The sequence below is a fragment of the Phyllostomus discolor genome, chromosome 1 (assembly GCF_004126475.2).
Source record: "Phyllostomus discolor isolate MPI-MPIP mPhyDis1 chromosome 1, mPhyDis1.pri.v3, whole genome shotgun sequence".
Classification (NCBI taxonomy): Eukaryota; Metazoa; Chordata; class Mammalia; order Chiroptera; family Phyllostomidae; genus Phyllostomus; species Phyllostomus discolor.
This window is the reverse complement of record NC_040903.2, coordinates 53745506-53773213: the sequence shown is the minus strand read 5'-3', so window position 1 is coordinate 53773213 and position 27708 is coordinate 53745506. Positions and strand designations below refer to the sequence as shown.

The 27708-nt window shown below is 33.8% G+C and overlaps 1 protein-coding gene across 5 annotated transcripts in view; it reads right to left on the bottom strand.

Annotated features, from left to right (window-relative positions):
- Positions 1 to 27708, bottom strand: part of ARHGAP12 (Rho GTPase activating protein 12) — a 121111-nt gene that overhangs the window by 12051 nt on the left and 81352 nt on the right. For 3 of the 5 annotated variants that reach the window (XM_028505592.2, XM_036022617.1, XM_028505594.2), the window contains 5 exons: positions 25971 to 26096; positions 22659 to 22733; positions 15469 to 15530; positions 9072 to 9153; positions 2474 to 2575 (listed from right to left, as the gene is read on the bottom strand). In XM_028505592.2, coding sequence (XP_028361393.1) covers positions 2474 to 2575; positions 9072 to 9153; positions 15469 to 15530; positions 22659 to 22733; positions 25971 to 26096 — 447 coding nt within the window. The remainder of the gene's footprint in view (positions 1 to 2473; positions 2576 to 9071; positions 9154 to 15468; positions 15531 to 22658; positions 22734 to 25970; positions 26097 to 27708) is intronic. The other 2 variants (XM_028505596.2, XM_028505593.2) reach the window with 1 other exon arrangement.

Sequence of the window (27708 nt, the reverse complement as noted above, 5' to 3'; positions counted from 1 at the left end):
TGAGGGTCCCAAATTCCATTGTATAAATGTCAAAAAATGCTGAATCTAATACTTTATCACTAAAAAATATGTTCAAGTATCAAAGCTATACAGTTTAAATTAGAACTGAAACACAATTTATTTGTAAAGAAAGAAAACATGGTATTTTTACATAAATCTGAGAACTTTTTTCCCTCTCATTAAAAATATAGGAAAAGAATGTACTGGGTTGGCCCAAAAGTCCATTTAGTTTTTTTCTGTAAAACAAAAGACAAATTTTTAATTTCCACTCAAAATTTACTGATAAATTTACCTATAAATTTACTGATTTGGATATTTTGAGTATGTCGGCTATCTCCTGCTATTGGCTTCTAGTGGATAGAGTCTAGGGGTGCTGCTAAATATCTTTCAATGCCTAAGACAGCCCCACAGCAAAGAATTATTTGGTCAAAGCGTCAAGAGTACCAAGAAACTTTGCAAACCACTTTTGACACATTAAATCAATCACAGCACCTTCTCCATACACCGCACAAATCTTTTTTGCGTGTTTCAATTGCGTTTTTACCTTTCTTGAAACAATAAAGCATAATATGTCAAAAAATGTTGCATATTTTTCTTCCATCTTCAATATTAAAATCGCTGCACAAAAATTCACCAATTTGGTATTTTTTCTTAATGCACACTGATATGACAACTGTCACAGCACAATCTAACAAAATTGTTTTGAATGAAGGTAGACAACTAGGCACTACCAGAGCCATTGTATGGAAAAAAAAACCTAAATGAACTTTTTGGTCAACCCAAAACAAAGAGTTGGACCTTCATTATTTCCAATTTAACAGACAAATGTAATGACTTAGTACAGAGACAGCACAGACTATTTATGTCACATCCCTATGGGGCAGACACATTACTAAATTTACTAAATAAAGTGTCAAATAATAAACTAACTCAAGTAAAGATACTATTGTATTATGCTATATGAAAGCAATAACCAATTTATGTATAAATTCTTTTGTTTAGAGTTTCTTAACACTTGATTGAGGAAGAATTTCAAGGTAATTGGAGAAAGCATTTCCCCTATTTTCTGGTTAACTGTTTTTATTTTTTCCTACAGGGACATATGGCAGTGTTTCTCAAACAACATTCGGAGACAGATGCTTCAAATACAGTTCCTGAAGTAATGTTCATAAAAGGTATTTGACCATGGAATCCTTTTCATTCTGGAATCAGTTACTGACACTACAAGAGTAACTGGGAAAACAGCAACTTTCTCAGTTCTTTCTAGAGAGTAGGTCAAGTCAGTCAACCAATACTCCACCTTCAATGCACATAAGATAACTCTGTTAGAGGTTCTTAAAGATAAGGAAAAATATAGTGTCTCTGCTTAAAAGGACATGAAAAACCCTCTTACAAATGATAACTCAAGGTACTCTAAAATAAATGCTATTTTAAAAGATAAACAAAGAAGCATTAGTGTTATGGTAACGTTTCTTATGGGCTTGAAAGATCTGTAACCTTTGACGAACAGAGACTGGAATGAGACAGCACCCAAGGCAAAACAATAAAGAGTGAAAATCATAGAGGCAGGAAAAGAGCGAATAATACAACCTGCCTAGACAACAAGCTAGGAAAAGACTAAAACATGGGTAGGTAGGATCTGGAAAACTGTTTGCACAGACAGCCTCAAAAATTCATCCTATCTCTGTGTCTGCACTAACCTAGAATGTGACTTAGCTGCTCCTTAATCAGCAGGTGGACTCTAGCTCCCCACAACCCTGAATACTGGGCTGGCCTACTCACTTGTTTTCACCAATGGAAGACATGCGACTGCTAAATTTAGGCCTTAAGAAGCCTTATAGCTTCTCTCCCCCACTCTTGAAACCCTGATATCATCAGGTAAAGAAGCCTGGGGCACACTCCTTGAGAATGAAAGCTCTTGTGGAGAAAGAGGCCTAGCAAACAACCCCAGGGCTGTGAACTACACCATACAGCCCCAGGCAAGCCACTAGATGACTGAAGCCTCATGAAAGGTTCCCGGCGGGATCAGAAGAATCACTCAGCTCATTACAGACCAAACTGAGCAAATAAAATGATTCCTTTCTTAAGCTGCTAAATTGTGGAGTAGTCTGACTGTAAGCAATAAATAACTGATGCAGAATCATACATTACTGGAGAGGGGTTTTAATGACAAAATGTATTTTTTAATATTAGATTTTGTAGGTAAAGGAAACCACACCCTTTTTACTGTTGCTGGGGGAAAGCAAGATTTGTGAAACAAAAGCTTGTTAATATATAGTCTGAGATCCAATAATTTATGCAAATAAAGTCCTGATATTCACATCAGCTTTAAAAAAAATTATAATAAAAAAGGACTTAATGATAAAATTTGCCAAAACTAATCACATTAAAAGACCATTTTCTAACATAACTCAAAAAAGATCTAATTACTACAGTTAAGAATGTGAATTATACTTAGAAAAAAATTTATTACCTCCAATACATTCTTTTTGCTGGATTTATCCTTTGAAGCCATCTCAATTGTTGCCCCCTTAAGGTCCACTGTGAACTCTGGTTTGGACTGATTACTCCCGAACTTCATTTAGAAGAAAGGAAAAACATTTATGTGATATTCACGTACATGTGTGCATTCAAAAAGACTTAAGACTGATTTCATATTATTAACAATAAATCAAACAGGTGATTATCTCAAAGACTTCTTCCTCTATTATAAAATAACAATTACAACTTTAAAATTGAAAAATGTCTGTAAGACGTGAACATACAGTCAAGGAAAAGGAAATAAATGGCTCAATTTCTATTGTAAGAAAAATACAAAATAAAACCATATTAAAATCTTTTCACCCAACAGTGTGGAGGGAGGGAGGTAAGTAGGAAGGAAGGAAGGAAATCCAAACATATGACGAAAAACTAGGCTGGTGAGGCCCTCCTATGTAAGTGGGGTATAACGTGGAGTATAAACTGGAACAACTCCTAGAGAGGAAAAACTGGTAATTCTGTATTTACAAATTTACAAACATATGTATTCTTTGGCTTAGCAATTCCATTCCATTTCTTGGCATTTATCTTAGATTTAACATGACTATAAAATAATGTGTTCAAAAAGGTAAGGCAATATATGTTTAAATAATATCTGGCAGATATTAAACCTAATAAACATTCCCTGAATATGATTTTGTGATTTCAAGAGTTATTTTGTTATCAACTGTTTATGTTGTCAGTAACTACCAATAATTTATGAAATAAGAAAACTTTTAGACCCATGTTCTTTTATTCAGCCTTTGTTAGAAATTGTAACTAGAGACACTTGCTATAAAGCTTTAGCAATATAATGAGGAACTGAAAAGAATAGGATAGTTAACACATAGGTGGTTCAAAAAGAAAAAGCACTTAGCATATTTTCTCAGACTGTAAGATGCAGCCCTCCCCGCCCCTCTTAGGAGGAAAAATGCAGGGGTAACCCTGCTCCTGCCTCCTGTGACCCCGCTCCACTGCCCACCCCCACCACAGAGAGCTAGGTAAGCTACATTTGGACCGTAAGACACACCCCTTTTCCCCCCAAGGTGGGGGGAGTGCGCCTTATGGTCTGAAAAATAGGTAACTAGCTATTCAGTAAAGCATGTAAAAAAGAGAGAAGAGCAAATAGCAGAAAATCTATGTTAAGTGTAGTCCTACATTGTACTTGCTATCATTAACTTAAATTTTTGTTTAGTCTGTTAACTAAGAATAAAAATAGCATTCTTATGTTATTAAAAATTTTGGAGGTTTTAAAATCTTTAAGGGCTGATACACTGTAATCTAAAAGTCATAAAGATTTGTTAGAGGAAATTTCATTTCCTTAAATATTTAAGTCAAATTAGGTGTGTCACTGGAAATGGATCTTACCCACCAACCCTGTGGTAACTTATTCACTATTCACAATATCAGTGAGTCTACTCAATAGCTTCACATTTAATAAATGGTTCAACTTCATCTTTTTATTCTTACTCCATCTTTGTAGCTAGCAATGTGAATTAAATAAGTACTTGTTACAACAAAAATTTAGGATATTATATGGAATTTTTATTAGCGTACTCAAAATAAAAATGATAAAAATTTAAACTATTCTACAAATTCTTGGCCCTTTTAAAAGGACCTTTTGTCATTCAAAATACATTCAATTAACCATAAAGCTACAATGGGCATAGATAACTTTCTGAGCAAAAATGATAAATATCCAAAGTTATTAAAACTTAAATGCAAATACATTTAACAAAATGATAATCAATTTGCTACTACATGCTCTGTAGATGGTTTACTACATATAAATTAAGGTATAAATAGCTAACCAAATAAGATATAACAACCAGAGGAATGCTAGAAAGGTGCATTCAAAATGGCTGGCAAACTCTTGTGTTCGTTATGCCTTCTTTATCTAAATCTAGTCTCAGTTTTCTCCACTGTAATCATCCTCAAATAAAATTCATGGCAAAGAATGAAATTACTGTGGCAGGGGGCATGCAACAAGAACACACAGTGACAGCTGAAACAGGGCCAGGTTTTACATAATGTGGCAGCAGACTGATGACTGACAGAGCTTTTCCCAAGAAGAAAGCTGAGAATGCAAGAGCTCAGAGACTGAGTCCTGTTGGCAGAATGACTTGATGGAAATAGGGAGGAAAATGACAAGGCCGTAACACGGCACAATGGCAAAAAGACACACAAGAGCAGAGCACAACAGAACCACATGAAGACAAAAATGCAATTCTATAAGCAGATACAACTTGGCAAAGCTGAACTTCCAAATACTTTTGCAAAGGCCCCAATTTTATCTCAGAATATTTTATGATATTGTTGTACCATACATTCACACTTTATTTTTAAGATTAATGCTTGATAGAACATTATACATTAAACAGACCTGTCTTGGCTATAATCACACCGAAGGACTTCACTTCAGGGGTAATAGAAGTCATTTCTGGTCCTCTGCCATCCATCTTGCTCAGTCCCCTCCTCAGAAATCCTAAGCCTCCTCCTCCTGCTCTGCTGGTAGATGTCCTCTGGCAACCCTTTCTAAGTTTCAGATGGCCCTACCATCTAGGTTGCCTGCTCCTTCCTCTAGGAAAGTAGTTTTCGAACAGAGGTGATTTTGTCCCCCAAGGCACATTTGGCAATGTCTGGAGACATTTTTAGTTGTCACATCAGGAGGGATGGATGGGAGGAATCGGTGCTACTATCATCTGGTCACACTGTAACACATAGGACAGCCCCTACAACAAAGAATTATCAGCCCTCAAAAGTGACTATTTATAGAAATTTGAATAACTAATAGTATCTGTATGATAATTTGTAAGATACTCAAGGAGCATGATTAATGTTATCGGAGACAGAGCATATGACACACTGTACTGAATCAATACATTCAGAGTTATAATACAACTGTTAATGTGTTGATTTTCCCCATTATAATGTAAGCTATGAAAACAGAAACCACGTAATTTATTTCCAAACCCCAAAGTTTAACTCAATGCCCAGAATATAGCAGCTTTTCATGTATGTTGAACAAATGAGGTGAAATGAGGTAAGAAAAAAGTCTAGTTTATATTAATGATACAACTGGCAAATAACTAGTATTTTCCAGAAAACCCGTGGAATGTATCTACCCTTATGGAGAAGGAAAAGCTCACTGGATGCTTGGATGATTTAGCATCTATACAAAAATAAATCTTCTGTAGTGGAGTTGCATCCACACATATACATTTCATTTATTCAATTTTAGTTATCCATGAAACCAAAAATAAATACAAAGCATGAATGAGTTTGATCAGCATCCCATCAATAAGTAAATGCCCTGGAGTGCGTATAAAATTTGAACCAACTACTTCCTCATGTAGATCTTGGTTTAGGTTTTTGCACTGGGTAAATCTAATTTTTAAAGAACCATTCTTCTATAACATGACCCCTAACATAAACCATGCAAACTCAACTAAAGGAAAACCTGCCTCTTCCAAAATTAAAGGAAAAAATGAGCTTTGCTAGAGACTGAGTTCTAACACAGTATTCTCCAAAGAGAAATGCAAGGGCAATTTTTACTATAGGTATAGGTGATTTTTGTCTTATGTGACAGCATTAGCATCTCATCCTCAGGTAAGAGGTTACATTTTACCTACAATAGATTTAACTGGTCTGAGCAGAGAAACAAAGTTAGGATTCTTTGAAATCTCTTTTGTACAATCATTATTAGAGTTAATAAAGAAGCATCTTAATTGGCATCCTGTAACATAAAAATTAGGAAACAACCTAAGTGTCCACCCTTAGAACAAATTATGAAACATCTGCATAGTATAATGTTATTTAACCCTATACAAGATTGAAGATTATTATGAGCTGAGTGGAATGATTTCCAATATAAACTACTAAGAGAAAAAAGAAGCAAAATACAAAACTATACATAATTGTGACAGCTTTTGTTTATAAGAAATGTAAGATATATATTGTATTTGCTGATTTTTACATGAAGAAACACAGAAGGAATTAAGCAGAGATTAACAAAAATAGCTACAAAACAGAAACATCCTGCATATTAAATCAATTTTTAATACTTATGAATGTTGTACATGCCTAAATACATTATACACACACACTTTTTATTTGAATAAACTTATTTGCTTTTACTTGGGCCATTTAAATTAGTTTTCATTCCCTTAATATGTGTTATATATAGGAAGAAAAAAGCTAGGCAGTCTGAGATTTTTATACTTACCATAAAATAAAAATTAGGAATTGACTGCATAACCAACCATTTTACCGTATTCCAAATCTGGTTAGCTTTTATTGAGACTACAAAACACAGTGTAACTATATTTTATTTAATTATATTGATCTGAAATTATTATTTATTATTTTAATCCTCACCCATGAGACATACTCACTCATATTTAGAGTGATATAATGTCACTCTAAATTTTTGTCTTATATGATAAATATCACTCACTGATATTTAGAGAGGCAGGGAAGAGGGAGAGAAACATCAATATGAGAAACATTGGTTGTTTCTCTTACATGCCCCAAACGGACTGAACCCACAACCTAGGCATGTGCCTTGACCAGGAATCAAACCCATGACCTCTCAGTTTACAGAATGATGCTCCAACCAACTGAGCCACATTAGGCAGGGTGATTATTAGATGATGTCTGTCCAGAAAAAGTCCAGCCACTGTTAATATAACAAGAACAGTTTGCGTGACATAGATGTAACCTGGCCACCAAGGAGAGTGGGTTAGAATGTACATGTGTGAACAGTGATGACCTCACTGTACTCGTCAGTGGGGAGAGTAGATGCTGTTGAGTGAGCATGTGTACTGTGTGGCCATTGCATTCAAAATGGCTGAGCAAGTAAAGCAACAAATCTGTATCAAATTGTGCGTTAAACTTGAATACTCCTTTGTGGAAACTATCTGGATGATTCAGAAGGCCGCAGCTATGGGCAACTGGTGATTGGCAGCTTCATCACAACAACATGCCCGCTCACATATCATGTATTGTGCAGAGTTTATTGGTGAAACATCCTATCACCCAAGTGACTCAGCCCCACTATAGCCCAGATTTGGCACTCTGTGACTTCTGGCTTTCCTAGAACTAAAATAAACTTTGAAAGGGAAGAGATTTCAGATAGTCGAGGAGATTCAGGAAAATATAACAGGGTAGCTGATGGCAACTGGGAGAACTGTGTGAGGTCCCCAAGTGCCTACTTTGAAGGGGACTGAGGTGTTACTGTCCTATGTACAATGTTTCTTGTATCTTCTTCAACAAATATCTCTATTTTTCATATTACATGGCTGGATACCTTTTGGACAGACCTCATGTATTATTAACAACATAGTAATAAAATTTCATATAAAGGCAAAAATTCAAATAGTAAACCCCTAAAGGTAAAATTTCATTAAGAATTCTACAATTTCAACATTGGCTAGGTCACTGAATTTTAAACTGTGTTTCTCAAGTTGCACTTAATTATACCTAATACATGTTAAGCATTCAAAAAGTGTTAGCTATCATAATAGCATAATTATAAGTGTCACCACTTATAATTTTTAGTATTTGTACTACAAATCACTGAGGAGTAATAGTAGTAAACACTCAAATACACAAAAAGCTCCAAAATCCTACAAGTAATGGTGACATTTCTTTTTCTTTGTAAAAGCTGGCTGATATTACATATAGACATGAGCACCTGAATCAATCACTAGTATCCAGGGGTCAGATCATAGTTCAGGTGGAGTTTGACAGTCTGCTTATTTTCTGACTAAGTATCTCAAATAGCAAAGTCACAAACATTATCGTGATGCTTAAAGATGCTCAAATCACTATAGCTTTAACACCCTGAAAATGGATCAAGAAATTTATTTGTTTTATCACGTCTAAACAGTAGGCCCATCTTTCAATTCAATGGATAAAACAGAATTTGTTGATTTTAATATATAACAACTACTAACTAGACTTTTCTAATTAGCCCTCTTATTACTCTGATGAGTCAAAATGCATCTTTTACTAAGAAAACTTCATTTAGTTTTTCTTTAATTTATTAAATTTATTGGTGTGACACTGGTTAATAATATTATATAGGTTTCAAGTATACAATTCTATTATATATCATCTGTATGTTGCATTGTGTGTTCACCACCCACACAAAGTCAAGTCTCCTTCCATCACCATATATTTGGCTCCCTATACCCTCTCCTACCTCCTCCCACCTCCCTTCGTCTCTGGTAGCTACTATGCTGCTGCTTGTAGCTATGAGGTTTTGTTCATTTGGCTTGTTTGATTGCTGCTTTCTCTTTTATATCCCACATATGAATGAAATCATATGTTTCTTGACTTTTTCCATCAGACTTACTTCACTTAGCATAATATTCTCAAGATCTAATCATATTTTTGCAAATGGCAGTTTTTCATCTTTTCATTTAGTTTTATTTTCACACAAGCTATAGCTAGGACTATGGAATACTTCATGAACTTCAGGAACAATAAATAACATCCACATAATTTAAGTGTATTGCAATATAAAGCCTCCAAAGAAAAGAAATACTTACCCAACTTGTGCTACTTCCTTGAGTTTTGGTAAAGAGTAAAGATGAACCCTGCAAGACGGCCCAAGAAGACAACCAGTTCTTTCTGTAATTACAAAAATGACCAGTGAAAGTTCAACTCCCCAGTTTTTCCAACTAAACTTTAAAAATTAAAGGCTAGTGGTTATCAAGGTTGTCCACAATTCACAGTCACTACTGACATTCTCATTGTTTTTACTGGGGATATAAGCTTACTGGACATTAATAATTTATTGTCCCAACCTAACCATAAAGGTGCCCAAACAAATGAAATTAATCAGATATAAGTTATCAGAATAACTATATACCTAACTATTCTTACATGGTACTAATCCTCCAGCACTCTGAATATAAAAATATATAAAGGAAAATCCCATTTATTTTCATTCAATCCACACTCCAAAGGTTACCAATGTTTGCCCTTTAAGGGAAGTCAATTGCTGGCAGACCAAAATTGATATCAAATATGTCCACTACAGGAATTTCCTAATGCTTACCTTACAGCCAAACATGTGGCCAGTTTTTGAAAACTCTCTAGGCACTCAAACAAAAAGGTTTATTCTCAATTTTCAGAATGCAGAATTTGGTATCTATTGATTAGACCTACATTATTATTTTATTACTTTTCATATCTAAACTTCAAGTTTATTAAGAAAAAATAAAGCTTATTACTACTCAGTCAAATAATATTTCACAAGAATACTCAATGGAAAAATACAATCTTTTCAGTAAGTGGTGTTGGGATACCTGGATATTCACACTTAAAATAATGAAATGGGACCCACATCTTAAACCACTCAACAAAAGTTAACTCCAAATGGATTAAAGACCTGAATGTATGACCTGAAACCATGAAACTCCTAGACAAGAACACAGAATAAAACTCCTTGACATAAGTCTTGGTAATACTTTTTAAAATATGACACTTAAAGCACAAACACAGAATAAAAAATAAACCAGTGGGACTACATCAAACTAAAAAGCTCTGCACAGTGAAAGAAACTATCAACAAAGTGAAAAACAACCTATGAAATGGGGGAAAAATTTGCAAACCATAAATCTCATAAGGGGTTAATATCCAAAATACATGAAGAACTCATACAACTGAAGAACGAAAAATCAAATAAGCCAATTGAAAAATGCGTGAAAAATCTGAACAGGTGTTTCTTGAAAGAAGGCATAGGAAAGGCTAATAGGCACATGAAAAGATGCTCAAATCACTACAGCAAATTAAACTGCAATGAGATATCACCTCATACCTGTTAGAACAGTCATCATCAAAAAGAGAAGAGATAACGAGTGATGTGGAGAAAGAGAAACCTTATGCACTGCTGGTGGGATTATAAACTGGTACAGCCACTATGGAAAACAGTATGGAAGTTTCTCAAAAAATTAAGTATAGAACTTCATGAGCTAGCAATTCCACTGTTGGGAATATATTCAAATGAAATAAAGACACTAACTTGGAAAGATATTTGCACCCCCAAATTCATAGTAACATTACTGACAATAGCCCAGACAAGGAATCAACCTAAGGGCTGACTGATAGATGAATGAGTAAAGAAGTTGTGGTATATATACATATAATAGCATATTATTCAGCCATTTAAAAAAACCCAAAAACAAAAAACAAGGAAATCCTGCCATTTGTGACATGAATAGAACTTGAAGGCATATGCTAAGTGAAATATGTCAGACACAGAAAGACAAATACTGTTATGATTTCACTTGTATGTGGAATCTTCAAAACAAAATAAAACCTCATGGGAAAAAAAGCGGAGGGGAGGGGAAGTCAAAGGAACATGTTGTCAAAAGGTACAAACTTCAGTTAGAACATAAGTAAGTATGAGGCATGTGATGTGCAGCGTGACGATTACAGCTAACACTGCTTTATGACATACAGGAAAGTTGTTGAGAGCGCAAATCCTGTGAGTTCTCATCACAAGGAGACAATTTTCTCTTTCTTCCTTTTTATTTTATCTATATGAAAAGATGGGTATTAGCTGAACCTACTGAGGCAATCACTTCACAATATATGTAAAACAAACCATTATGCTGTATGCCTTAAATTTATACAGTGATAAATGGCAATTATTTCTCAATAAAATGAGGAAAGGAGGAAAAATTTTAATTCAGAAAAAATGAACTACTACCAAGTTTCTCTTTATTTTTCTTGTTATTTACAGTTCTTTTTGCTTATGGTTGTTCATGCATTTGTTGAATGGCTAGTCTTAATGTTTAATATTCCCAGATTTATTCACAGTGCTTTATCACTTTAAGTACTCCTCTTTGTGATGCTTAATGCTTTTACCCTGAATTGAACTTGCCTGGTATTAAGTTCCCTATTCCTGCTTTTGCTCCATCTATCTTTGATAAGTGTTGTTTTTAACTTTTCTGGATCATTTTAAAAATGCTAATATGTATTTCCATTTAAAATAAACTTCAGTTTAATTTTCAAAAACTACAGAAGTAATACATATACACATATATGTGAGAATAAATGTTGAAATTTGAACACTGAATTAACAACAGTTGCCTCAAGAACTGAAGCACTTTGTGTGAATGTGTTACAAACAGAATTAGTCACATTTTTTTCATGGGATGCAAATTTTTTGCTCAAAAAAAGACTAATAGACACACTATGGTTATTTAGACTTGATTATCTGGCAAACAGATATTATCTCAAAAATAAACACAGATCTCAAAAATAAAACTCTTTCATTTCAAAGACAATAAATAACAGTGTTTTTTGACATGTTAGATGTTTAAGTGGATTCAGGGAAAAAGACACTCAAGATGTAGTTGCTAGTATTCACTGGACACTGGAGTGCCACAGTGAATTTCAGAAGAAGATTGGTTTACATTTTACAGATCCTTTGCATGGATCATGAAAAGCTCTGGGTTGCTCTGAAATAAATGGGTGTGTGCCTCAGTACTGGACTGTCCTGATGCATAACCTTTACCGTGGACAGGAAGATAAATGTCAGGACAGAATGGTTTCCTACAAGAAAAGGTGTCAGACAAGGGTACATTTTATTTCCCTATTTGTTTAATTTGTATGTACAACACATCATACAAAAAACTAGGCTAGACTCAAGAAGGAGGGGGAGTGAAAACTGGTAGAAGAAATATCAGTAACATAAGATATCAATAAGTTAAGATATGCAGATGACACCACCTTACTGATGGAAAGCAGCAATGATATGAAACAACTTCTGATGAAAGTGAAAGAAGAAAGCGCCAAAGCATGACTGTGTTTGAACATTAAGACAAAAATCATGACTGTGGAAGAAATACAATTTTAACATAGACAACGAAGACACTAAAATTGTTAAAGATTTTGCTTACCTTGGTTCACTCATCAATTCAAATGAAGAATGCAGTCTAGAAATGCAGAGAAGGCTGACACTCAGAAGGGCAGCAACGGAAGAATTAGGGAAGATCACTAAGAGCAAGGATGTGTCATTAGAGACCAAGGCTAAGATCATCCACATCCTGGTATTCCTAATTACTAGGACAGATGCAAAAGTTGGACAGTGAAGAAGGATGAAAGGGAAAAAAATGGATGCACTTGAAACATGGTGTTGAAGAGGAGCTCTCAGAACACCATGGATTGCTGGAAAGAGCAAGAAGTGGGTCCCAGAGCAAATTAAGCCTGAAACACTGCTGGAGGCAAAATCAAAAAAGTGAAACTCTTACTTCAAGCACATCATGAGAAGGCAGGGTTCTTTGGGAAATATAATAATGCTGGAAAAATTACAAGGCAGCAGTAAATGAGAAAGACCAAATATGACATGAATTGACTCCATAAAAGAAATCACAGGTGTTGAGTCTATAGGAACTGAGCAGGGTGGTTGAGTACAGGACATAATGGATGTCACTCATTCATCCTCAGTGGCCAGGAGTCAGAGCTAACTCAATGGCACATAATAAATTTTGTGGACAAGTAAAAGTTAAAGGTTACAAAAAGAAAGTAAATTACAGAAAGGTTGGCATTATCTGCAACTGTTAAGGTTGACAATTTTCTAATAGTGGCTTTTCTGACGATATTTCTGATTTGTGATTCTTTGATCTTATAAAATAAAATGTGTCAACATTTACAATCAGCAAACTTTGTAAACTGTTCCTTTCCAAAAGACCTACAAGATGCTACAAATTTATGCATGGGTAAAGATTCGTTCAAAGCGCAACACAAACCTATGGATTTTAATGTAACTGAGTCTGAAAATTTCACTGTCGGTTTTTTAGATTCTTCACTGCAACTACATTTGTGGAGTTTCAGTGCAGCAGAAAAAATATGCACAATTATCTCAGAGGGCTATTAAAATATTTCTCCCTTTTCCAACTTTATCTGTTTAAGGGAGGATTTTATTCATATATTTCAACCAAAATCATATATCACAACAAATTAGCTGCAGGCAGAGATTAGAATCTAGCTATCTCCTTCCATTAAGACAGATTTTAAAAATTTGTGAAAATGTAAAACAAGGCTATCCTTCTCATATAAATTGTTTTTTTCATTAGAAAATAGGTTTTTCTTCATAAAAATGTTATCCATTTTAACATGTAACAGATCATTAGTTTTAAAAGAGTTAACAAATACCCTGAAAATTTCTGCTTTACTTTCTCATAGTATATATAGATCTGTAAACTATATGAACAAAAGGCTTTTGCAGTAATTAATGATTTTTAATTCATTAATTTAGTGAATTAAATTAATTAATTTAGTTTAAAGAAGTCCTCAGACCATAATATATGTGAACCACTAATATACTGGAAATTCAAAGCCTATTTTGCTCAACTCTATGTAAATAAATGTGAAGATAATGAAATGGATGATATTCTTAGGAAAACATAAACCACCAAAGGTATTCCAAAAGAGGGAGAAAACCTAAAATTACCACAGTTAAAACGATAAAGACAAAGTGGCCAAAGAATTATCTGCAGTATATCCATTCAAAAGAGAAAGAGAAAAATAAAGACCTGATTTACAGGTGAATTCTACTAAAGAACAGTTTAAGGAATAGATAATTGCAGTATTTGTAAAGCTAATTCAGAGCATTTAAAACTTCTAAGTACTAAAATCTGACAAAGACAGTTCAATCAAAGCACAGGTTTGATTGCTCATCCACATAGATTTGAAAGCTCAACTACATTAGATTTTTAAAACTTTCTTAAGCATTTTGATTGTAAAATCTTACAGAAAAATTTACCAAAAAAACCTAACAATCCAATAGAAAAATAGACAAAGGGTATGAGCTGACAATTCAACAACAAAAGAAATACAAACAGCTTACAACACTCTATACCCCCTACACAAAGGCAAACGAAAATACCATTTTCTCTCTAATCTCTATTAGCAAAAATCAAAGAATCTGACAACATACTAAACTGACGAAGGTGTGGAGAAGTCCATTGCTACTGGGGGTAGGGACTGATTCAATGCTTCAGAGAAAAATTTGGAACGCTCTATGGAAATGAGCACCACATACGGCTTAGCAATTCTACTTTGGTAAAATTTACTTTATAGGCCTAGTTACATTCCTGCAAAATAAACTATGCCAAGATACTAGGTACAGTTTTCTTAGTAATAGCAAAAAAAAAAAAAAAAAAAAAAAAAAAGAAAGAAAGAAAGAAAAAGTAAACATCCTAAATGTCTACCAACAGAGAGGCATAATTACATTTTTGCAAATAACTAAGTTAAATGAACTGTGAAGCAGCAGTTACAAACAATGTGGCAACTCTACATACAATGAATGAACCATTTCCAAGATAAACTGTCAAAAATTGTGTTTGAAAAATTAATCCATGCACATACAAATATACATATCCTATCTCTGGAGGAAAACATTGTATTTCATCAGATTGCTAGGTGACTAGGTTTTAATTAGGTATTGTGCATACCTTTGGTTTTTGTCATGTGCATTTATTACTTATTGAAAAAAATTGTCAGTTGATGTCAAAAATAGTGACAGAACTTTATCATCAAACCCTGTAAAGACAAAAGTCACTAGGCTCAAATTAAATGTTATCTTAAAATTCTTCCTGGTGGAACTAAAGAAGCACTTTCTCATTGCTTCAGCTTCCTATATATTCAAATGAATTTAATCCAAATCGTGCCTATAGTAATCATCAACAAAGTTAATTCTTTGGTCAGAATCCTCTGTTTTTTTTACCTCTGAATTTAATTTCACCTTCATATGTCGAGACAAAAGTTTTCATACATTTCATAACAATCCTACACACACTATATTAGAAAATATATTATTTGAAATTCTTATGAACCTTTTTAAACATTTCTACTAGAATATAATTATATCCAGTTTTTATTTATTGCAATCAGATGAAACATTGTCAGAACATTTATGATTTATATACTTACCGAACCTTTTTTCCATTTTCTGTAATTTTCGTTACATTTAATAATCCATATTTCTCTTGACCCTATGGAACAGAATTATACTGGATATATACATCATTCACATAGACAATGAAGTCCAAATCCTTACATACAACTGAATCAAAATGATCTGATACTCTAAAAATAGGCTTAAAAGATTAATATGTAATGTAATGTGCTTAGTTCTTTTTTAGAATATAATTTCCTAATATAAGGAAATTTCCTTGTATATAGTTTCAGTAATTCTATAACTAAAAGCTTCCTCTTCTCAAGTCATAGCAGCCATAAGGTATTTTGCTATCAACTTAGATTTCCATATAAATGCTACAAGTCAGCACCGGGGAAAAAATGACTTCCTGTTCAAAGAAAGTAATACAATGTTACGATAAATACCACAAACAATGAATTATTTATTTTGCTGTTATGTCACAACAATATAGTCTGAAAATTATTTAAATTACTATCCCACTTTGTGAGAATGCAAAAAGTAGAACAAATGTAGTTATGTATTTAATAAACTATTAAAAAGTAATGGTACTGTGCATACAACTGGCCTTAATATGGCATAACAAATTGAGTATGTGTTTCACTAAACACACTATCAGATGGTAAATTGGGCTCTGGAAAAAAATGAGATATGTTAGTCAGTTGATGTCAAAAACAGTGACAGAGCTTTACCATCAAACCCTGTAAAGGCAAAAGTCACTATGTTCAAATTAAATGTTATCTTAAAATTCTTCCTGGTGGAACTAAAGAAGGACTTTCTCATTGTTTCAGCTTCCTATATTTTCAAATGAATTTAATCCAAATCATTGTGCCTATAGTAATCACCCACATTAGGAAGCATTGTATGTACATGATAAAGTAAATTTTATTTCAACTGAAACACATAATATATACATACAGAAAAGATTATTCCCAATTCAGAATTTATTTCTATTTAATTCATACCCCAGCTATTTTCTCCATGTACTTTCATTACAACAAATGAATTATTTTTCTTGCATGAAAGATAAACCTAATATTAAATATTTTAATGTCTAAAAACAATGCTTAAAACTTTTGCCTGTCTGATGAAAATTCACATCTATAAACAAAGTGGACATACTGGTGCTGATGCACATTTCTGGTATATTGAGAACCTGGGAAATACTCACATGAAGTTTTTCTATAATTTTTTCATAAAGCAAGGTTAGATTTCCTTAGATATGCAAGTCTGATACATTTTGTAAGAGCTTTTTGCTGTCTCTCGAGAAAAACATCGAGTACACAGTCTTAAGTATGCACAAGATGTTCATTAAGAACATTCCTCCATTTACTATCCAAAGCAGGGAGGAAAGGAGGAAAAATAAAAACTTTCAATGATGTAGGAACTAAGTAACAACATTAATCTGAGAGGATGGAGACTGGTTATGTGAGCACTGGAACTGGAAGTGGAGAGAAATAGGAACCAAGCCTATAACAATGCCCAAACTGAAACTCTTAGGGCAACAAAGCAGAGGCAGAAAGGAAATACAGGTCTCACGATGTAGAGGGACAGCCACAATGACAAACAGCCTAAGCCTAAGGATGAGAGAGAGACTTTAAATCAGGGATTCTTACCTCAATCACCAGGTGGACTGAAACTGGTACTAAATTGTGTATGTATATGCCTCATTAAAGGAAAAGGTCCAAAACTTTCACAAAATTCTCACAGGGATCAAGACCCAAGAAGTATTAAGCACTCTAACTTGAACATAAGGTAAAAATAAAACCTACGCCCTGGCTGGTGTAGCTCAGTGAATTAAGCGCAGGCCTGCAAACCAAATTGTTGCTGGTTTGATTCTCATTCAGGGCACATGCCTGGGTTGCAGGCCAGGTCCCCAGTAGGGGGCACACAAGAGGCAACCACACACTGATGTTTCACTCCCCCCTTTTCTCCCTTCCTTCCCTTCTCTCTAAAAATAAAATCTTTAAAAAAAACCCCTGGCATATCCAAAATGTGCAAATACAAAAATGATTACCATACAATGTGATTAAGTGCTATGAGAAAGATGTATCTAATACAACCTGGGAGAGAAGGAAAGCTGACACTTGAGCTAAGGAGTAAGAGTTAGCTAGATGGAAATAGGAGATGAAAAAACAAAACCAAACAAAAAACAGACAATACAAAGGCACAAAAGCTAGAGAGAGAACATCATAGTGAGGGACTTAAAGTTTATTGGGTGAGTAAGTAATGAGGCAGTGGAAAAAATAAAGTAAGAAAGGGTAGCAAACTGGGACCTACTAGAATACTATGCTACTGTACTAATTTCCTAAGAGATGCTGAAGACCTGAGCTAGGGCAACGACAGTGAGAGAGTGAAGAGGGCCCAAATTTGAGTGAGGTTTAGAAGACAGATGGGCAGGAACTGAATGTGAGGGTGAGAAGGAAGATCTGAAAGAAACTCCCAAGCTTGAGCAAACTGGGTAGATGGTCATACCTCAGCTTCAATAACACCTTTTAAGAGAAGCTTTCCCTGACCATTTGTAAGCAGGAGCTCCTCTACCTCTCCCATTATTTAGTACTGCCTCCAGTTTGTGTTTTCATGGCATTTAATGCAAAGTACAACTACGCATCTATTATTTATTCACTGTCTACTCCATTAGGTTGTACGCTGGGACCACATCTATTATATTAATCAGTGTTAAGACCAGTGCCTAGTACAGCATCTGACATTGTAGTTCAATACATATTTGTTGCAGTAATAGACCAACAGATTAGCAGCGCTATCACAAGAAAGAAATATAAGCTTTAACTTTCAAACACTGAAGATTCTGAATGTGACAAAAAAAAAAAAACCAAGTGGGTATAGATGAATAATACAGGTTTGGTTACACAGGTGAGAGATTTGTGGGAAAAAATTAGAAGTTTATTTCAAACTATCTGTTGTACTTTCTATACTGAACATAATAAAAAATTAACTAATGTTTTTGTGTTGATTACTAAAATAACTTCATAAAAATATCTTTAATCCAGTAAAAAGTTGCTCATTTTCATAAATGAAGATATCTTAGTCTAAATATGGTTGATATTCAAAACTTCATAAAAAAGCAAATGTTTTATTAAGGATTAGCGAAATGTGGTTAAATTTTAACCAAAAAGATTGTAATAAGACTATCCTATTCTAGTAAGGTAAGAAATAATATAATGTCAGTTATGTTAAGTAATTTGAGAAAACTTCCACAGGTTCATAATCACTTTGCAGGCTCCAGAAACTAATCAACGTTGTATTCATTTAGTAAATAGGCATTTCCCAATTTCAGCTAACAAATATTGTGTACCAAAATCAATACTGTCTAGTTCTGGCTGAGTGGGTCTATTGGCTGGAGCATTGTCTCACACACTGAAAGGTTGTGTGTTTGATCACCAGTCAGGGCACATACCTAAGTTGCGAGTTTGATCCCCAGTTGGGGCATGTATAGGAGGTAACCCATCAATGTTTCTCTCTCAAATCAATAAACATATCTTGGGTGATGATTTTTTAAAAAATCAATACAGTTCTTCAAAATCCTTATGTTCAGTTAATCATATCATAATTGTTTAATACTAAGATTCTTGTAATACAGAAAAAGTAAACTTGCACAATGACACAGTGTTGAAGAACAGCCAGCAGCTGCCAGAACAGGTAAATCCACAGAAATAGAAGGCAAACCAGTGGGCAAACCAGTGGGCAAACCAGTGGCTGCTGGCAGGAGAGGGAGGGGGAGGTGGAAACAGATGTACACTGGCTGCTTGGGTGTGTGAGTTCCCCCAAGGGGGAGAACGTCTGAAACCAGGTAGACGGGATGGCCATGCACTGCAAATATGTGAAATGTTACTGATCTGTGCAGTTTAAGATGGTTAATGTTTAATGTTGTCACATGAATTTCACTTTAATAAAAAAATTGAAACCAGTGTTATTAAAACATTAGATATTCAAATTATGTTTTTAAAATCCTTTAAAATAGTATTATGCAATGGAAAAATTCTTTCCATTAATACTTTATTCTTAAAGAAATGTTGAAAATGTCTTTTGCTCTAATACCATAACTGGGAATACAGGTTGAAAAGTTCAAGTTTCCAAACTGTATATTCTAAAATTTTATTCAGTATTCAGTAATTTAGAACTTTAAAATGCATATTCTAATATGTACACTGGGACAAAGAGATTAGGTTCTGTATCAGCCCGTAAAATCATATTCAGTCCACACTGTAGTCATACTGTAGAAATACTAACTTTTTAAAATGTATATACTGCCATTTCCAAAAATGATGTGCAGAACTATGAAAAATAACAATGCATTTTAAAACTAGAAATGAAATAAAAATGAACATGTTCAAAATTTATATTAAGAAATGGAGTTTTAAATCTGGTTTGATTAGAAGAGGTCAGATGAAAATATGTGAAGGCCTATCAAAAAAGATGTTTTATGAGATTCTATTCACATGAAATGTCCAGTACAGACAAATCTAGTGAGTCAGAAAGAAGACGACTGGTTACTTAAGGCTGCGTACAGACAGGGTCTCTTTCTGAGATGATGAAAATAAAGTTGACTACGATGATGGCTGCACGTATCTGAATGTACTGAAAACAACTGAAGTATATACACTTTAAATGGGTGAACTGCATGGTATGTAAATTACATTTTAATACAGTTTTGATTAAAAAAAGTTTAAAGAGGTAGACTGGCAATCTTCAGAGATTTTAAGATGACATCAATAGCTAATGCCGAGTATTATATCATTTTCATCTTTTTAAATTTGTAGCTTCCTTTTTCTTACCACTAAAGGCTTTATACCAACCATATTTTAACTCACAAAAAAAGAGGGGGAAAATCTCCTTGTATTAACTGGGTAAGAGTGGGAAAGACAGGAACAACTAGGTGGAACCAGGGCAAAAGGAGAACACAGAGCAAAGGAAGAGGCAGGGAGGAGAAGTCGAGGAGGGCAGAAGCCTCAGCAAAGAAGGGCAGAAGCCTCAGCGAGGAAGGGCTGACGGCATGGATGGGGCACGTTTCCCAGCATTCCCCATTCCATGGGAAAGGAGTGGCTGTGTGGAAACAGGCTGGCCTCAAGTAGAATGAACAGAGCTATTCATTGTTTTGTTTTGTTTTTCCACTTGAAGTTACACAAAGAATGAAAAAGAAGAAACACTGGTGAGGCACTTCCCTGTGATGGCCATCAGAGGGTATCGTGAGTCTAGGATGGTCTAGTTGCTTTCAAAACTCTTCAGAAAATGGCTAATGCATGGAAAAATAATTTGCAAACAGTCCTTTGTACCTCTATATAGAAGATTTATGAAGTCCTAGTTCTAAGATTACCTAGAAATTCCCTTTTACAAAAATAGAAATAATTTATAAAAGGTCTTATTATAAATTATTACCTATATTTAAAGTAAGTTAAAAAGAGGTTTCCGCTCTTTTTCTAGATGGGCTGATAAAGAGTATGGCAGTAAAAGCACCTTATATCCATACAGTAATTCTTTACAAATCATGCTGACATCAGTCTAGACACTGGAGACAAGGGAACTACCTGAGCAATGTCAGAGGGAAATGTGTACAACAGGTGATACGATTCATGGATGACCTGACAAGGTTAAGAAATGGAGAAGGAGTGAGAAAAGTAAAATTTGGCATCTGTGGAAATCCTTGCCTCTGACTAAGCAATTGGAAGTATCCTAATAAACATTATAATTTCATAAAATAAAAAAGTAACAAAGTTTATGTTTTAAAAAGCTTTAAAGGTTTCATTTATTCATTCAAACAACAAACATTTAATAGACACCTACTACCTGGCAGTGCAATAGGTATTGGGGTGATGCTGTTCCTTCTCTAATGAGCTTTTCTTTGTCTAGTGGGGAATATAGGTTATTAATAGAGGGTTCGAGGCTCCTCTATTCCATAAGAAACGAAGAGTTACTCAATCTTATGTAATCAAGTATCATATCATTAAATGATATGAAGAGTATTACAAGGAAACCTGACCAAATCTAGATTTAAATAAAATTCTCTGAGGAAGCATAGTTTCAACTGAGCTCCAATGAATAAAGAGAAGTTAATCAGACAAAAAGATGTGGGAGAAAAATTTTTCAGTGGGCAGAGGAATGACAGTACAAGGATCTTGAGCTGAAAAGCAGGCTCCTTTGAGGAATGGATAGGGTAAGAGTGCAGTGTAGTCTGAGGAAAACAAGCCAGAAAGATTAGGACCAAGAGGTGAGGCTGGAGAAGCAGTTAAGAGCCACAGCATGCAAGATCTTGTAGTCCTCATTAAAAATTGTAGCCTTCATTCTAAAAGAAAAGAGAAGCCACTAATGGGGAAAGGCAGAATCAACAAATTACAGAAAAGGCTGGGAGGAACTTCAGATACAGAGATGAAGTACAATTTCATTTCAGTTAAGACAGGTCCCTAAAGAAAGGTCATTTGGAGGTTTGTCAGTTTAGGGAAAACTTGAAGTTGAGTTTCATCTCTCCAATACTCAGCTAGCATAGCCTGAGCAATGTATTTTATAGCATAGAAGAAAAAACCAAAAAACAAAAAACAATGGCATCTATGCTCATTAAGGAGGAGGGAAATGCTTCTTACCTTTGAACTGCTGGCCTGAGGAGAAAAGGTCAAGTATAATTTGATAGGATTCTCCGGGGATCTTTATATTTATTTTTAAAAACCAAACAAATGTCACTTACAAGTATGGCATATAAATTAATCATTAAAATGTCATATTTTGCAGAAAAAGGGGCTTTTAAATCAATAAAACCTGATTTTGAACTTTAACATATTTCAATTGTAATTATTCCTCTTTGTTTTCATCCTCATCCAAGGGTATGTTTATTATTTTTTGAGAGAGACAGACAGACAGACACACTGATGTGAGAGAGAAATATATGGGGGACTGGATGCCTCCCATACACGCCCCTACTGGGATCACACCCACAACCTAGGTATGTACCCTGACTGGGATCAAACCTACAACCTTCTAGTGTATGGGGCAATGCTTCAACTAACTGAGCCACTGGCCAGGGCTAATTGTAATTATTTTAAAAAAGAAAAAAAAAACAATGAAATGTAATAGAAGCCCAAGAAATATTTACATATTATACTCAGAGAAGATTAATTTATTGAAATTGACGGAAATAGCTAGACTAAATTTTACTACAAGCTGCTATCATACTAACTGTATCTTGGTTCTTTGGTGAAGAGGGAGAAGGCTCATTTTCAGGAAAGCAGGGTTTTGAGGCAGGTGGAGATTCCTATAAAAAATAAGTAATGAAAAATGTTACTCTATTTTATATAATTATATTACTCCTTCTACTCACAGTGGGAGAGCTTAATAGGGGAAGCTAAAAAAATTATTTTTCTAGTTATTTTCCTTCTATATTGAGCTCTGAAACTAATATGGTACTGATTTGAAAACTACAGATATCATAAAGTTTATAAAATGTGGTATATTTTACCAATTATAGTTAAATTTAAATACTCCATAACTACTCAAAAGAAATGATGCATGTTGAGTTAAAATCAATGTTATATCAACTTGAGTTAACCATATTTAAAATAGGTAAAATCTAAATACTGTGAATAAAAATGTATAGTTACCATACTGACTTGCCCTTGGTATGGTAAGTATGAATATCCAGGATTAGGCAAAGAACAGTCACAAGAATTACTTGACAACTACCAGAATGAGAACTTTATTTTAGTCAACAGCTATGTAAGAAATTGAATTACTACTAATATTTAAAGTAATTTACAGCTAACTTTCTAATTATTAAAAATGGGTTTTTAAATGTAAAAACGATACCTCAAATTTAAAGATTAATAACTCACCAGAAAAAATATTTTAACATCTAAGCCTACAGGAATAAAACAGGGACAAACCAATAATGTGCATTTCTAAAGCAATTATTAAAACATGGTTTGTGATTTCTAACACAGACGTTTGTAAGATTATTCATGAAAGATAAGGCTGAGGAAACATTTTTTTGGTATCAACAGCCAAGTTCCATTTAAGTTTTCTCCATTCTCCTAAAGATTTTGAATAATTTCAAGAGAATTTTTAAAATCATATGATAATACATATTATTGATTTCCCTATAAAACCAAATAATCTCTTTGAACATTCATCTTCATATCTGTATCAGTCTACTCTTCTATGTTTATGAAACTGGATAAGGTACTGTCAACAAACCTAGAGATTTGTATTAAATCATAATGCAAAACTGTTAACATCCATTCAATTGGGAGAATGTCTTCAGATGTATATCCTATATAATATGTAAACAGAGAAACTACGCACTAGTACAAGTTTACAGGAAAAACCCTTGAAGGGGCAACCTTCTAAATCAAACATCCTCACACTGCACTATTAATAGAGAAAATATTAAAATCATACCAAACTTATCTTTACAAAAAGAAATTATACTTAATGTCCAAATTTCAGTTTAGCCTAATTTAAGTACTTTTTCTGATAATTTCAGATGTTTCACTTGTCAATTTCTTAACTTCTAAGAGTGTCTAGTATTAAAATTGTCTGAGAAAAAGAGGAAAGATTTGATGACCCACAAACTAGAAAATAAGCAAATGAACAAAATGAATAGTAACTATAATTTATTTTTTCATAGCATCAGTCCTACAAAAATTAAAACCACAACAAATGGAGTAATTATGTGTAATAATTTTAATTATTATTACAAGAAACAACTTTGCATTTACACATTTATCTATGTATACTTATAAATGTATATACATATATAAATATACATTGAAAGTCTGCCAACAGCAGGTTTTATAGCAAAAACCATACACAGGCAGAAACAAACAGATGTACCATATATACACATACAACACACATATCTCCCTTCTCCAAGGTTGTCTGTAACATCATTAACATTTGCTATCCAGCAGGTTTCTATGATTACATTTCAAGTTACATACACTTTACCCCTTTATTAGTCAACTAGACTATTCTGGTATAATACTTCCTCTTTCACAGCCTCAAATCTTAAAAAGGTATTATTAGGCAATGATAAAAAGAAAAGTTAACTGGGTGGAGCAATTATCTATGATTCTATTTATAAAGGACAGGTAGAGAAAAAAGACATTTCTACCAAAAATAAGTGACTATCTGGTCTCAAGAAAATCATGTCCTCACAACTCTGAAACAATCAGATGAAAAAGGAAATACAAGAACTTCATGAAAGTTATTCTAACTGACTGAAAATAAATTTTGAGAAAGACTAAAAAGGAGTAAGAAATTATAAGTCTACATTACCAAAATAATCATCCTTTTTGCTCAGCATTAAGAGGCAGTGGAGTTGGTTCAACAATAGCTTTTACATTAGAGCACTATATATGGTATTTAGGAGCTTTCTGTATACCTGAATTGTAATCTGGTTCTTGGAGTAAAATGAACTTTTCTATTAAAATCTCTAGGAATCTTACCCCCTCAGGTTAATCTCAATGCTAATATATTTTCAAGCATTCTTCAATAGCACAAACCCCAGAATTTCAATCCTTTAATATGCCCTCTACATTCAACCTTATAAAACAGAAATTAGAAACTGATCTACCACTTTCATTGTTGTTCTGTTTAGTCCATCTTATGTGTGTAGACTATTTCTGCAGCTCCACAAAAATCCTTTTAATTCAACAAAGGTGAATTTCAGTCACTTGTATACTTAAAAAAAAACACTTGTCTTGACTGATGGACTGACATAATTTATAAAGGAATTTAAGATGAAGTATCCAAATATAGAGAACTATGCCTTAGGAGAGTTCATTCTGTTTTCAGTAACACACCTAAAAATGCAAGAAACCTGTTAATTATGTGAAAGAGAAGCCTTATAGTGAAATTCTTTAAAAATCCCCATTAATAAATATCTCTCTAAAATAATTTATTTAGAATTGGGATGTTACCACCACATTTTAACATTAGTATGTATGCCTGTTCTGTGATTTCTTACTCCATCCCCAAAATGAAGCTACATGAAAAGATGTAAGTAGGAAGTTAAAAACTTTATGACTTTTCCATTCTGAAGTTTGCATCCAAATTCACTCCCTGTTGAAGCAGAGAACATTATTTCTCTGATAAAAGCAGCACTATATGCAGAGAGCATTTAGGGAAACAAAGGGCACAAGACTGCAATTTTCCCCAGGATGGAGAAAATGAATTAAATGTCTGTACTATAAAAACTCCTAAAGATTGAAGACAATTAACAGATATGTGACTTTAAAATAGGGTTATCAGAAAAACAAAACCTGTCAACTTCTAGGCTCAAATGTATCAAGGTATATTTACATCAGTAAGCTACAGATGAGAAGGTCCATTGCTCAAAACTTCACTTTCAAAACCAAAACCTACTCTAGGACAAACTGATGCAACACACAATAAAATGCTAGTCACCAAGGTTATGGGATTCAACCAAGAAGGAAATAAAATAATAAAGAATTTGCCAAAATTCTCAACAGATTTTCTCAAAAAGTCTTACCTTGTCATTGGTGTCCAGCACAATGGTGCTATGTCTCCACTTTGTTAATACTATCGGCTCTTGTAGCCTCCTGTCCAGGCTTCTACTTTTAATTATTTCTCTTTGTTGCTGGGATGAAGCATTATACTAAAGAAAAAAATACACTTCATAAATAATAGAAACAAAACTAGAATCCAAATATGCTAGCTCCCAATGACTCATAAGGTTAGGTCAAGTTCATCATGACAATAACGTGAATGTTCTGGCCTCAGTTTTCTCACCTTTGACCAACACTTTTGTATTGGATGGACCAAGTTAATACTATCTTTGGTAAAATATCAAATCTTCCTAAGCTTCACCAACTGTAAAACAGATATAACAGAATATCTAATTCAAAGAGTTGATATAAGTATTGAACAAAGTAATAAAAGTAGAAAATATTGCCCTGATAGTTAGGTTCTCCAATAAGTATTAGTTATCATAATTTACAAAATGAAGTCATCAGACAACTTTTTAGGTTCTTCCTACTTCTAAAAGCCACATGAATTCAACTTTTAGTTTAGGTTTTTAAAATTATGCTTACATACACTGTAAAGTACTCTCACATTTAAAGGGATTTTTGTTTTTACTTCTATTTTCACTTATAGGCCAAACACACTATTATTTGTTTCTCTGAAGTGGTAAAATATAATCAGGTTAAAAGGTAGAGATGGTCCTAACTCTAAAGAACATTCCTAAATATATTAGTGGTGTACAAATGATAAACTGTCAAGAAAATTGCATATAAAATTAAAGACATATTACCAATAAGGCATTTCAATCATTTAAATGTTTGAAATGTCAAGCATTATCACCAAGCATAAACATTTCAGCAATGCGAGGTTTAGCCCTGGCTGGTGTGGCTCAGTGGACTGAGTGCCAGCCAGTGAAACAAAGAGTCACTAGTTCAATTCCCAGTCAGGGAACATGCCTGGGTTATGGGCCAGGTCCCCCGAAGGGGGGGTGCAAGAGGCAACCACACACTGATGTTTCTCTCTGTTTCTCCTTCCCTTCTCTTCAGAAAGTAAATAAATAAAAACTTAAAAAAAAAAAAAAAAGAAACGTGAGGCTTAAAAGTTATACTGTTTTATACAGGTAACTTAGTAAATTATTTATTATAATAAAATAACAAAAAAAGTAATCTGCTTTTTAAGGAATACAATTCTTCTACTGAAACCAAAAGATATCTAATATATCTATTACCTCTACTCCTAAAAAGCCCAGTAAACCTTAAAATTTAATGACTGGTTATAACTTCCACTAAAGTATCTTTGGTACTTTTTAATATCTTAAGGTGTTTTTAATGTTCGAATATATTTCTCCACAATATGCCATTTATTCTCTCCAAAATGAACCCATACAGGCCCTTCTCAAACTGTCTCCTAAAGCCGTTATTTCATTCTTCACATTAAAATTTGCCAAAGCCAGGTAATCACAGGTAGATGTTTGTTATTAATTCACTGTTACTAATCCTAAAATTTATCACAGTCCACTCAGGGATCATTTGTAGAATAAACAAAGATGTTCAAAGGATACCAAAAAAATTCTGTGCCAGAAATCTCTAAGTGAAAAGGGACCCAATTATTAAACAGTGCTATATTATCCTTTCAAGATAACCATCATTAGCAATAAGGAAAATGAATAGTCGTGTGAAAGCTTATACATGAATGTTGTTACCTATCCTAGCTTTTGACCTTTATGATTACCACTGTTTAAAAAC